General features: G+C 45.5%; 1 protein-coding gene across 5 annotated transcripts in view; it reads left to right on the top strand.

The window, feature by feature from the left end:
* LOC138523933 (IST1 homolog) overlaps positions 1-14511 on the top strand; it is a 433705-nt gene that overhangs the window by 351988 nt on the left and 67206 nt on the right. For 4 of the 5 annotated variants that reach the window (XM_069635476.1, XM_069635472.1, XM_069635473.1 and 1 more), the window contains one exon: positions 11412-11528. The exons of the other annotated variant lie outside the window; for it this stretch is intronic. In XM_069635476.1, the coding sequence (XP_069491577.1) occupies positions 11412-11528 (117 nt within the window). The remainder of the gene's footprint in view (positions 1-11411; positions 11529-14511) is intronic. 5 annotated transcript variants of the gene reach the window in all.

Here is a 14511-nt window from a genome sequence, read left to right as displayed (position 1 = left end):
ACTCGCTGTTTTCCGCCAAAGATTGGTAATAATAATATCAGTTGGACAATATACGCAGATGACATTGTCCTAATAGACGAAACACCAATTGGCCTGCAGAGACTTCTATCTGCGTTGGAAAAATACCTAAGTGTCAAATCGCTGCAAATAAATGTAGAGAAAACCAAGATTATGTCGATTGGTAATTCCACTAAAAGATTAACCAAGAACTTCAGATGGAATATCGATAAAGTACAACTCCAACATACACCAACTATTCGCTACTTAGGCATTGTGTATAACACCTCAATTAGAGAACATGACTGGATCTGTGATCTCAAACAACGTACATTGACCTTCGCATTGCAAGGAGCAAAACTTCATGCTGAATATGGAAAATTTACATTAAAACCAGTATTAACCTTTTACACACAAAAGGTGATCCCTTCAATTACATTTGGAGCAGAGGCTAGTTGGAACCTGGACTACCATCTGTGGCCAACCTGTCATGATCTCTGCTTCCAAAAGGTCAGGGTTTTCCCAACTCCCTTGGAAGCAGATCCATAACCCAGGTTCCGAGTGCCAACCAGTCCCAATTGGGACCTTTTGGACCCAGTCCTGGCGCCAGTGGCACCAGGCTCATAAATATGCCCAGTCCCAGCGCTGGAAGCGCCGGGCTCATAATGCTTGGGTGGACTTACCTGCAGCAGACCATGCTGCTTACTTGCCTGCCAGTTGAGCCTCTGATCCCCTTCTGTTTGGAACTACTTTTCCTGTTGGGTGGGGCTGGAGCCACTCCCTAGATTCAGAACACTGGAACTCTTCTGGAAAGCAGGAACTCTTTTCTTACCTAGGCGTGGCTGTGGAAGGAGACACCGAAGCACTACAGGAGGCTATTTAAACCACACCCGGTGGATGAATCTTGCTTTGCGTTATTCTGCAACCTCTGCAGCAGAACGCTCATCGTGTCTTCTGCATCCGGTCCTGGGCCTAAGGAAAAAGGCTTACCATCCTGAATCCAGTCTTCAGCAACACCTATAAAGACAAGAAAGAACAGGTTAGCATTCCGGCATCTGAAAGGCAAAGGCTTACCATCCTGAATCCAGTCTTCAGCAACACCTATAAAGACAAGAAAGAACAGGTTAGCATTCCGGCATCTGAAAGGCAAAGGCTTACCTACTCTTCGTGCGCTCCGGAGGTCTTCACACTGCATTCCGGCATCTGAAAGACAAAAGCTTACCAACTCTTTGCACGCTCCGGAGGCCTTCGGCGCTGCATCCCGCATCTGAAAGACAAAACAAGGTGCGTTTAAAGACATTGGGGAACTTTAATACTCGCGTGCCATTACTCCTTTCCACATCTAATCCAGTGGGTATTCCGGCACCCTGCAGCCGCTCCGAACTCGTACCTGCAAAATAAAAAGACAGTTAGAGCGCATCGTGAAGCAGGCAACAAGCGCTTACTTACGTGCTTCCAGGCGCTTCTATTCATCACACGGGCTCCATCTTCAACTCACTTCAGCCCGTCATCCGCCATCGCCGGAACCCTGCAAAACAAGAGACATCATTACTAAAGACTTTAAAGACATTTGAATGACTCGAAACTTACCGTTCGTGCAGTAAACGACAGACAGCAGTCCTCTGAAGTCAAGAGGCCTGCGCTACCTATCCAGTGAAGAAACTGGTTACAGCACCCTGCCCCGAGGCAGATGGAGAGCTCGGCATTCACTTACCTAAGGTGAGAGCGTAAACCTTTGGGGGTCTACAGGAGAGGAGAAGAGGAAAGAGATAGGGACACCCCAATAACCCCAGTTCATTAACCCCATATTTTCTATCTGCAGACATCTTACTCTACACGTCAGGCATACAGTGCACAGAGGTCCAGCCCAAGAGCCAACCGGGTGCTACACATCACCTTTGGAGATACGGTAGTCGCCCAGTCAAGACCGGCGCCTCTGCGAGAATCAGGTGAGCGTTACACAACCCTTGAAGGGATTTTCTGGAGACGTATTCTTAAGCTGCCAAAGGGCGTTCCAATGATCGCCATAAGATACGAACTTGGAATTGAATCACTGCACAACATAGTTGTCTGGACATCGTTGGCCATGCTACGGAAGATGTCACTAAAGGTTCAGGCTCCAGCCTATCAAATCTTCTCAAACATGGCCCAACAGCAACATTGCAGTATTATGCTAAACTGGTCCAGCGGTTTAAAAACGATTCTTGATTCGGCAGATATAAAGTGGGAAACACTGATATCAACGCCCCAAATTGCGAAACAGAGACTAAGGAAGTGGAATTGGATCCAGAATTTAGAACAAAGAAACCTACTATCTTCATCAATTGATCTAGGTCCTTAACAGTTTGGATTGTCTACCTAGATATCTTCAAAAATTTCCATCAAGAAAATATTGTAATCAATTCTTGAGATTGCGTCTGAATGCTCATACAACAAAAGAGATTCAATGGAGATGAAGAGCTGGCAACATTAAGAACAATCTTTGTAGGTTCTGTGGAAATTCAGTGGAATCGGTAAAACATCTGATCACTGAGTGCCCCAAAGTCACACAGCAACGATCACGCCATCTTGGTTCCTTTGCTCCAGTTGATGAAGACATGGACAAATGGTGGTTTTGGATACTATCTGGAACAAATGTGCCGCTTACATGTGCAGTATGCGAATTTGTAGAAAGCATCTTGAGCGAGGACCAGTCTTAATTAACTTGGAAAAATTGGACAGTATGGTATGCTGCCTATATATATTCTCAGGGATGCCTGACGGTATATCCAGGTAGTCTGATGTGAAAGTTGGATTGGATTGTTTTATTGTTTTATTGTAATTGAAGTTTATTTGTAAACTAATTGTTAAAATTAAAATAAAAAAAATAATTTAAAAAAATTGTTGTATCTGAAGGTAAGCTACTCCATCAAGTATCTTCGGAAGGAATGGCACCGTCATGATAGGCCTGTAATTAGTTGTAATGGCAGGGTCTAAGGTTTGTTTTTTAGGGGGTAAGTCCCGGATTGTTTCAAGTTGCTGGGATAGTGTTAGTCGAGAATGACGTGTTAATGAGTTTGGATATAAATGGTGCCAAGTCTCTGGCTATGTCTTTGATTAATTGTGCTGGACAATTATCACCCAGGCATCTAGATGGTTTCAATGAGGAGATCATTTTCTCCACTTCGAGGACGGAAACTTTAGAAAATTTGAATTGGTCTGGTTTATCAGTCAATGTCTTATGGGTAGGAATGAAGGTATCCTGATTAGGTAGGGAAGATTTCTTATTGGCAATCATTTCTTGGAGGAGTACTATTTTATTGGCTAAAGCGTCCTGTATGTTAGTGCACCAGGTTTTGTCTTAGGCTATGTTGTCGGCTGGAGGGATAGAGGCCTCCATTTCTCAAAGTATTGTGAATAGCTCCTTTGTATTAGAGCTGGCTTTAGAGATTATGTCATTTTAAAGGTTTTTCTTAGTCTTTATTATTTCTTTTTTATAGGCATGTGCAAATTTGGTCATGTTTGTTTTGTTTTCTTCTGAGGGGTAATGGCGCCATGTGGCTTCCAGTTTCCTTTTTTCTTGCCTGAGTGTTTTTAGATGTGGGTTGAACCAGGCGTTCAGGTGGGCTCGTTGTTTAATTTTACGTAATTTGAGAAGTGCAATGGAGTCCAAGGCTTTAGCCATGTCTAACTAGTATGTTAGGGTCAGATGAGGACGAGAGTAGGTTCAAGGAAGGAAGGATATGTGACAGTAGTTTATCAGCTGTGATGTATTTTTTGTTCCTAGTCGATTGAGGGGGTGCTATGGCCAAGTTAGTTTGTGGCTGTTTGTTTATTGCTTTCGTAAAGGAAATCAGATGGTAGTCTGTCCAAGGTAGTACAGTTGATGAATTGATGGATATTTTGCAATTCAAGTCTGTTACCCAATCGAGGGTTCTGCCTTTAGTGTGGGTTGGCTGAGTCACTTTTTGGGTGAATCCTTGTTCTAGGAGCATGTTAGCGATAGTCTTAGCGTCTTTGTCTGTATGGTCATTAAAGCTGAGGTTGAAGTCCTCCAGTAGGAGTACCTGTGAGCTTTTTTTGTGTTATTGGTAAGGATGCTTGATATATCATCTTCGAATGAGCTGTGGGTCCTGGTGGTTGGTATACTAGGTAAATTGTGAGTGTACTAGAGTTAGATATAGGTATTTTATCTGTAAGTATTTCGCAGGATGATATTGATGATGACGGTACTAGTCTAATTGCTAACTGTGTTTTGGCAATGATGGCGATACCTCCTCCTCTTGCGTCCGGTCAATCCGCTCTAAGGATTTGGTAGTTTTCTGGGATCGCTAATGCGAGGGCTGGGCCTGCTGCGGCGTGTAGCCAAGATTTGGTGACTACTAGGATGTCAAGGTTATTTGTAGTGATTAGGTCTTCTATATCTACGGTGTGTGCTACTAAAGTTCTGGCATTAATTAGGGCCGAGTTAATTTTGGAGAAGTTGTCTCGGTTGTAGGTATTTGTGTGTTTAGGTAGATTGGAATTGGTTTTGGCAAGTTTTTGTGTAGTGGATGAGGCTAATTCATCAGGGCAATGAGCTAGTTTTACTTTAGAGCATTTATTGTTGAGGTAGTGGTCCTGGTTTTGTAGGTGGCTTGATCGCGGTTCGTGGAGACATGGTAGTCTAGCACAAAGTTTTATTATTTCCTTCTTCAAGTGGGCATGGTAGGGCCCTGGTACTAGGCATGGTGAAAGGTAATGAGCCTACTGAGAGGTGGTTAGTAGCTGTGGTCTTTTGAATATTTGTCACAGCAATAATTACTGGTAGGATTAGGAGGATAGTCCTCATAGACATGTTTCCGCGCACTGTGTGGTTTGGCACAGTAGCCTAGAATCAGGATTTCCAAGGGTGATGCTTACTGGGCAATAAAACGTGATGCTATTTAGGGCACGATAGGCTCAAGTCAAATTTTAGAGTAGGGCACAGAAGGCAGTAAGGCGTGATACAGCTTAAGGCACAACAGGCTAGAATCAAATTTCAAAGGAAAGGCACAAAATGCAGTACGGCGTGATGCAGTTTAAAGCATAACAGGCTAGAATCAAATTTCAAAGGTAAGGCACAAAATGCAGTAGGGTGTGATGAGGTTTAAAGCATAACAGACTAGAATCAAATTTCAAAGGTAAGGCACAAAATGCAGTAACGTGTGATGCAGTTTAAAGCATAACCGGCTAGAATCAAATTTCAAAGGTAAGGCACAAAATGCAGTAAGGCGTAATGCAGTTTAAAGCACAGGATAAAATGTGATTTCAAGAGCGCAAAAAATAGTAAAATACAGTACTGTTGACGGCACGATAAGACACTGGTTATGGATATTATGTATAAAATGATGGGAACTCGTGCATCGTGTATCCAGTCTAATGTAGTTGTAATCAAGGCAATATGCTGGTAATATGCAAGATAATACTGGGCGATAGAGGATGAGAAGAGCTCAGAAATACCAATAGGTCTGGCGTCGTGTGGATGCCGTCCTGGACTATTGCACACATACAGTTGAAATACACAATATGTGTAAGTGTTAGCAATGACGGGCAGGTCCTATACAGGACTATGCCATGCAATGCAAGATGTATAGGAAGGACCCAATTTGGACCTGGGAGGGTAGATCAGAGAGGAAAGAGGTCAGCCAGGCCAGAGCCTGATCAGTGATGCCCAGGTTGTCACAGAGACAGTTGAGCAGGATGGTATGGTTGACCGTGTCAAAGGAAGAAGAGAGATCAAGTAGGATGAGGACAGAGGGAATGTTAGAGTCAAGATTAGAGAGGCAGATCTTCACAGATGTTCAGGAAAGCAGTTTCCGTGCTTATGGCAGCTCTAAAGCCAGACTAATGGTAGTGGAGACAGCCAACAGAATCAGAATGAAGGTTAAGCTGAGAGATGGGCAGCTTTTCCAGGAGTTGGCCAAGAAAAGGAGTAATGGAAATGGGGCGATGGTTGGCTGGACAAGAAGGATCATCTGTGGGTTTCTTGAAAAGAGGATGCACAAGGGAGTACTTCAGATGGGAGGGGAAGGCTCCTGAGACAAAGGAGAGGGTGCAGAAATCAGCAAGGGCCAGAGCGAGGGTATCAATGTAGTCCTTGATGGTTTTAGAGGAACAGGGATGAACCTGTTTTGACGAGGCTTTCATAGATCGGACCTGTCTAGCGTCCTCGTCAGGACAGAAAAAAGGAAAGGACGAGAAAGAGGGTGGGTGGGGGGGTGGCTGAAGGAGCGTTAACATGCATAGAAGGAGAGGGGAGAGGAGCGGGAGGACAGGATGTCCTGGGTTTTTTAGATAAAGTGAGAGGCAAGGGCACTGCAAAGAGCCTGGGTGGCAACAGGAGGGGTAGAGACTGCAGCAGGGTTGGCCAGCTCCTTGCAGATTTTAAAGAGTTCGGCCGAGTTAGATGCTGCAGTGACACAGGCTTGAATGTGGGCTCTCTTCTTGGTAAGGACAGAGAGTCAGTATTGCCTTTGGAGAAGGCGACAGGCCAGTTTGTCAGAGGATGAACAAGAAGCCCTCCATTTCCTCTCTGCTGCCCTACACTTGCGTTTAAGTGTAACTAGGTCAGAGTCATACCAGGAATTACACTTGGCTTTGAACTTCAAGCGGATCCTCATGACAGGGGCAAGTGCATCAAGAGTGTCAGTCATAGAAGAGTAGAGCAGAGACAGGGCTGTGTCAGGATGTAAGTCAGCCGGAGGTGGCGGGGGGGGACAGAAGGTGGCGGCGAAAGCCTCAATTGACACACGCTTCATGGGCCAGATGTCCGAGAAGGTAGGTGGCAGTGTTGGGTAGGCTTGGCCTGGGGGGAAGAGAGGGAGAGATGAGATGAGAGGAGAGGAGAGGAGGGAATGATGGCTCCAGGAGAGAGGAGTGATCAGGGGGATGTAGAGGGGGAGGTTAGAGGAGATCAAGACATCAAGTGTGTGCCCTGCAGAGTGAGTCGGGCCAGAGGGGAGGATGGAAAGGGAGAGGGAGTTGCAGAGGTCTCGGAAGAGTGCAGCAGAGGAACAAGGAGAGTCAAGATGGATATTGAGGTCACTGAGCAGGAGGAGTTGAGTGGTAGAGGCCAGGAGGGAGGAAGAGAGGTCTGTCCACTCAGAGAGAAATTAGGTGATTTGACCAGGAGGCCGGTAGATAGTACCCACAGTAAGAGAAAGGCTAGGAGAGAGAGAGAGCCTACAGACAAGGCATTCAAAAGAGGAGTAGTCTGAGTGGGAATGATAGAGGCAGGAATCCACTCAGGAAAGATGAGGGCTATACCACCACCGGACCGGGAGGATCTGGGTGTGGAGAGGATCTTGTAGCCATCGGGGAAGAGAGTGTCAAAGCTCATGACAGAACTGTCCGTGAACCATGTCTGTTAGACCAAGGTCATCAAGGTCAAGTTCTTCAAGGCGGTGGCAGATGTCAGAGGAGTGTTTGACAGCAGAGTGAGAGTTGAGAGTGGCAAGATGAAGAAGGTTGCTAGCCTTAAAGACCTTCCGGGGAAGGGTACAGATTGGTGGTACACCCTGCGGAGGAGAAGGAGCCATAGGTGGGGCAGAGGAGGAGGAGGAGGAGGAGGAGAGAGAGGGCAAGGTAGCCAAGGGAGGAGATTGGGGGGGACAGCAGGAGATGAAAGGAAATTGATGAGGCGAGGGAAGCGCCTATCAAAGAGGAGGAGATTGGCCCGAGGGCCTTGGACCATGACAGTGCCATTAAGATGGACATTAATGAAGACTTTAGAGGAGTCGAAGGAAGCCATGAGAACTTCCCAGCGAGTGCCACCATTAATTGGAGAGGAGGAGACAGGACACAGCACAGAGATCACATGAAGAGTCCATAGATCTGGTGAAGGAACAACAAAGAGGATGTCAGTGAGGGGCTGTCTGGAGGAATCGTTGGAGTAGGTGTCGGCGATAGGAAGACCAGGGTTGGAGGACAAGATATCCTTTTTGAACGTCTTCCTACCAGACTTAGTGAGAAGGGAAGGATAGTCAATGGAGAAGCAGTTGGAAAAGATAGGAGAAACAGAAAGCGCCATGTGAGTGGTAGAGAGGAAAGGAGGGGTGGGGGGGGGTAAGGCAGGTAGGTGCGGAATAAAAGAGAGCGATGAAGTCACTGGGCTGGCAAGTTACAGAGAGGCAACAGTTTACAGGCAAAATACAGAGAAGTTAGCAATGGACAACATGGACAACCCAGAGCAGAAAACAGCCAAATATGACTTTTAGACTCAAAGCCGAAAACAGCAAAATTTGACTTTCAGACTCAAAGCAGAAAACAGCTAAATGTGACATTACAAACCCGGTTCAGATGTTAGCAAAGGGTATTAAGAGGCAATGCAATCAGAGTGCAAACATGTGAGAAACAGCAGAAAGTACAGTGAAAGTCAAAAGGGGGCTAGGAATGAGTTCAGAGTGAGGGAACTAACCCATAGTTCAGGAGGAGACAATGTCAAGGCAGTCTGGATTTCATAGAGGAGTGGGGAGGTAAAGACGTAAAGGTTCTCCTACTGAATCATGGCAAAACTCCATTTGAAATACGTTGTGGGGACAAAATTGCACAGGGAATTCTTGAGAAGGCTCTTTTTCCCCGTTTTAAGGAAGAGAGTAAACCAGAAGAAACTGAGAGGTAGCTTAGGCTTTGGAGAGGCTGATGAAACACCTATCATTGAGGCAAAGATGGAAGAAGAACCTACCATCCTTCCCGATTTAGCTTTCGCCCAGCAAAATGATCCAGCACTCGCAGAGGATTTCGTACAGGTAATTCCTGATGGAGAAGAACAAGATAAGGGGAGCCCCTTTTTCTTCCTGAAACATGGATTACTGTATAGAAAGGAGACCTCCAGATAAGGCCTAAGTAGAGTTCGGTTAGTAAAAATATGTTTCATTGGCTAAATTGCCCTGCTGAATTAAACAGGAATTTGATGGTATCATTCCTCCACAATTGAGATCTATTGTGTTATTGTAATGTACATATGAATAAATGCCAATAAACAAAGTTTAAAATAAATAAGTGCTCTCTGTGTAAAACTGAGGAACATATAAATCCTCTTCAGTGATTCCTCCACCTTACAGTCCACTGAATCAGAAGAAGCAGCATCTTCAGATGCCAATGCTGTTCTCCCTCCCATGTTAGGTTCGCAGGCCTAATTTATGAAGTGGAGAAGAACTTTTCCTAACCCACTGGAGAGAGTAGACGTCAGTAAGGAATCTAAGAGCACTAGACTTATCTTGTTCCTCCTACTTTCTATTTAAATGTTCCCCACATCCTGCATGATGGGACAACCTGTCACCACCAGACCCTGTAATTGGTAGATCATCACAGACGTAGAGGAATGTACTGGATTGTAAAAACTCAGATTTAACTACACAGGGGAGACAATCTGTTATTACCTCCCTGTGATATATTTCCCACTACACTCCTGTCGTTCCTTCTCTGTCCTAATCAGGCTTTATTTCTTGCACATTTCCTCATTGTGCTTCTTTTGCCACATTTTGCCCTTCTCTATTGTCCAGAACAGCCTCCACTGACCTTTAGAGAATCCCTGGTAATTTGTGACCGAGAGTCTGAAGGGAGAAGCACAGGGGAGAGGGAGAAGGATATGTATACTTAGCCCTATCCCAATGCTTCCTTGTATGCTTGCAAAAAACAGAGTGAGAAGAAAAGGAACCATGGATTGGTGCCTTTTCTCATTAGCTATAGCTAGGAAATTTTCCAAGATCCTGCAGCTGCTTGGCATTCATGTAAGAAAACCAATTAATTCCAGGTTTTCAATATCTCACCTGGCCCTGGACTTTCGAGCAAACCTCTTGATGTAAGGCAGCACCTCTCAAACCATAGCTCCTCCTTGTGAGGCCACTGAGTAGCAGTGAATTATGTGGTCCGCTAAAAGACAGAAAACCCACTTTGACCAGGAATCTGACTCCTCTGCACAGATGCATGCTTCTAGGGAAATTGTGCTGTGAAATAGAGCCCTTACCAGCTTTCCCACTCCCTCCTGCACCTTAGACTCTCTCGAACAGGTCCTCAACTCAAGGCAGTGGGGCATAATTATCCAACAGAAAATCTCCCCTCTAAAACAGACAAAATGGTACAAGTTGGAGAAGGGGCTGAGCTATAGGCATCATCCTAAGAGCACATGGGTCCTTTTCTTTCCTTCACCACACTCTCTACCTCTGGCGTGCCCCAGGGCTCCATTCTATCGCCATGGCTCTTCAACATCTACCTGGCCCCTTTGGCCTACCTGATCTCCACTTTATCACCTCATTTCCTGTGTTATGCAGATGACACACTGCTCTCCTTCAAGCTCCCATCATCTACCTCCTCCTCCTCCTCCTCCCTCATACCTGACTGCTACTTAGGCATGGTGCTCTGCCAATGATCTCTGCCTTGATGCCAGTAAGACCGAGATCCTACTCATTGGTACGCCTGCGCCCTGTCCCCCAATTTCTCTCTAGGCTTGACTACTGCAACAGCGTTTTCATTAATATACCTCTTTCCTCCCTTCCAACTAATCCAGAATAGGACAGCAAGACGTATCCTTGGCCTCAAGCCCAGGGACTGCATCTTGCCTGCCCTAAAATCTCTCAATTGACTCCCGGTGACTGCAAGCATCACATTCAAGCCCCTCTGCATCATCCACAAGGCCGCCTGGGGCCCGGGCCTCTTCATCCAGCTTTCTCTCCCTAAATACCTGCCGACCAGAGTCCTTTGGTCCTCTGGCTCCAACTCTTTGCAGGTCAAACGTTTCTCGAAGCAGAGAGTGGGAGGTAGATCCCTTTCTGCAGCCGGCTCCTCCCTCTGGAATGGCCTTCCTTCCCCCCCTCCGACTTGAGCCGGATCGTCTGAAGTTCTGGAAACTTCTCAAGACTTTCCTTTACTCCTCTTCCTTCCCTCTCCCCCTCCCGTGCTAAGTCTTCCTCTGCTGCTACGACTGGGGACTGGTTCCTTCAGAGTTATGTAGGGGCCAGACCATCCCCTACCAGTCCCTCCGGCATCCTTTGCTAGCACTTTCCCTCGGCCTACCTTTCCCGGAATAGCCCAACTTAGTCCAGCCTGCCCACCGCACTCATTCTCCCTTTCTTCCTTTTTTCCCCTGGCACTTGCATTTGCACGGTAGGATTGTCACAAGGCCAATATAACAGTCTTTTATTTCTTTGTTATTCTTTTGTTCACCCACCCCCCCATCATGTCTTGTGCCGCCTGGAAAAACCTGTGTATAGGCTCTATCCAAATGTCCAATAAATATACCCCAAATGAGTTACTTTATATATCCCTTCTAAAGAACCTTATTGCCAGCGGAGTTGCTGTCTCTGGGGGCTCTACCCCACTCTAATTAAAGGACTTTGATGAAGATGAGGGACTATGTAGGTGTGGTTAAGGGGTTTTAATGCTTTGAAGCCTGACCATGTCATTTTCAATTATAGGAAGCATTTAATGGTGTTCCAGTGGGAATATATGAAGGCTGGTCACCGAAAAACTTTCTCCCACCTCAAGATAGGCCCCTTCCACAGATTCCTGCCATACCAGCAACATATGAAACGGTAAGACCTTATGTTGATGTGACAATTAACTAGTTTGGCTAAACAAAACAGTGTCGCAAAATTATTTTGGTCTGATGGCTTTGATTTCTGATTTTGTTGGTCTTGCATGACCTTGCCCTACAATTTGCAATGTAGTGGCAGCATTTTAACTTGACAGTCCGAATATCCTTTTACCAAAAATAATTTTACATAGACTTTCTGGTAAAGTATATTTCAAGTTTTCATTGCAATGCTATTTCTTAATAAAGAATAACTGCAGTTTCTGAAATAAGTCGGCAGTTAAAAACAATTGGTAAAATAAAAAAGGTAGAATCAAAATTAAAAAGATTTAAACATTTTAAAAAAAGTCTAAACTATAGTGCAATTTCAGTCATTTACTCATTTTACATTATTGCATTTCTTAACCTACCTTGAAACATTTGTATTGATGTTTTGTATATGTGCCGACATTAAAATTAACGTAACATCACATGTACATATCCTGTGTCCTCGATGCTATATCTAGGCCGAACATACATTTTACTGTAACTGTAAACATTCCCTTAATTACCGCCTCCCCCGGCCCGCTCCCCACCTCCCTCCAGGACTGCCGTCTGCCAACTAAGTGTTAGGTGCTGGATAGCAGCATTGGGCATGCGCACCGCTTCATTATGGGGATTACTCCGTTCCACTTATATCCCGTACATTGAACAGAGTTTGTAGTAAGGCTTCCCAACCTGCGAGCTCCGCTGTGCCTTCACCCCTGTCTCTCCCCATCGCTCTTCTCCATGCTGCCGATTCCGCCCTGCGCCACCTATGCATATCTCTCCACCAATCCACAATTTCAGAGCCTCTTTGTGATTTCCACGCCATGGCAATCCTGCGTTTAGCCAGGATGCATGCCAAATCTTTCAGTTTGGCAATGTGCTTCCTACTCTTTGGGCGCAGGAAGGTGCCCAGCAAGCATGCCCCCGGGGAAAGCGCATCAAGTTCCACTCCTCCACTGTGCAGTTTATTTGACACCTCCCGTCAATACTCCCCTGCCACTGGGCAAGCCCAGAACATATGCAGCATCCCTGATTTTGTTGATTTGCACCTGGGACATCTCTGCTCACTCGCCCCCAGGAACTGCGAGATTCATTCGGCGTCATGTACGGCCTATGTGTTACCTGCAACTGTAACAATTGTAATCTTGTGTTCCGGGACACTTTCTTGTGATATCCCAAAATCTCCTTCCATTGAGCCTCGGTAAAGCCACCCCTGTATCCTCTTCCCATCGAACTTTTATAACCAGGGGGGCGAACCTGTTCGGAGGGAAGAGATCATATATTTGCGATATGGTGTGTCTGCCTTTTGCTATATCGTATAACACAGCTACTATTTCGTGCTTTGCCATCAACACACCATATGCGGGCCACCTACGAGTGATCTCACTTTTCAATATACTGTGCACCATATATTGGATAGTGGATGCCCGTTTGTTCAGACAATTCTTCAAAAGGTATCTATATGTTGTCGTGTAGCAAATCGCCTACTGTGGCCACTCCACAGGCCTCCCAGTACTTCCTGACTGCTGTCTTTACATGAGCCAGACACAACACCGTTGAGACCAAGGGAATTTGTGTTGAAATAGGATCAGACAGCCCCATCAACATTATGGCTCTATCCCATTTTATTGAATTTTGGAATTAATTTGGGAAGTCAACAATTAGAACTTTAAACTTGTCAAAATTACCCAGAAATGTATAACTATTCCTAAAAGGTGTAAATATTACCTATATTACATTGAGTGTTTTTCATCAGCCTTGTCATTTTGTTGCTGGCAGTCAAGACTTGGGTAAGTAATGCCTGGAACAGTGGAGTCTGGACAAGGAGTGTAGTGAAGGGTTGGTAGAAGTGTAGTATGAAGGGGGTCAATGTATGATGAAAGGGATGCAGGTAGGACAGTTGGAGCAAATGGGAACATTTGTAGCCATGTGTAGGTCAGGGGAGGCAGGGTTAAGCAAGAAGAGGGCATGTATTTTTCCTCACTTTCCCCCCATCTGTCCACTACTTGTGTTTTGGGTAGAAAGGAATAAAGATTATAAAGGGGGCAGGAATTATGATATTGGACAAACACCCCACCCTGCGTAATTAAAAACCAAAATAAAATGGTCGAACAATTAGAATGATAGAGGATGGGGTGTGAACAAGCAAGTCACATTTTAGATTAATTCGCTTTGACCAAAATACATTTTTAGCATGTAGAGCAAATTCTGACTAATATGATCTAATACATTTTGTTAAATCTTGTTCTCCTTCCAAGCAAACTAAGATATAGCTTCTCCACCACAGTCGAGGATCAGAGCTATGAAACAACTTTGGTAGTGATTTAGAGCGTTACAAAAGAATAGTAACATGACATAACATAAAGAAAGTTTCAACCTGAACCTTGGTAAAATTATATGATATGGCATTTGTAACACACATATACACAAGTGTTTCAAGGCGCGACGAAGCAAGGAAGGGGCAACAGAGGGAGGACAGAGACAACAATCTTTCTAGGCCAAGTGACATTGAGATCACGCAAGTGCAGGGGAGGGGTAAGGGAAAAGTGCCTGGGGAAAGGGGAGGGGGCAGTGTTGTACATGGGATCAAAACAATAACAAGAAGTGCGGCTAGCAGGTGGCAGGTGCAAGGGTAAGTGTAGACAGCAGCTGTACAAAAGTGCAGGTAGGGGGACTGTAGGGCTACAGATACAGACCCAAGTGCAAGGGTTGCCGGGAGGCAGTGCAGGTGTGCAACTTGGCGGGCAGGGACCTGTGCCCGAAATCAGAGGGTGACCAGTGCAGTATCAGACAGGAAATCAGCAGGGGAGAGGAAGAGAGATGGCAGAAGCAAAGAGGAAGGTCTTGCGGTGCTTCCGGAACCAGAGATGGTACTCCTCAAGTTTCAGAGAGGCAGGGAGGCTGTTCCAGAGGGAGGCCCTAGCCGAAGAAAGAGATCAACCACCAACTCGTTGCTT

This window comes from Ambystoma mexicanum, chromosome 1q (assembly GCF_040938575.1).
Source record: "Ambystoma mexicanum isolate Mex_15411 chromosome 1q, UKY_AmexF1_1, whole genome shotgun sequence".
NCBI classification, from domain to species: Eukaryota; Metazoa; Chordata; class Amphibia; order Caudata; family Ambystomatidae; genus Ambystoma; species Ambystoma mexicanum.
This window is presented reverse-complemented; position numbering and strand designations above follow the sequence as displayed.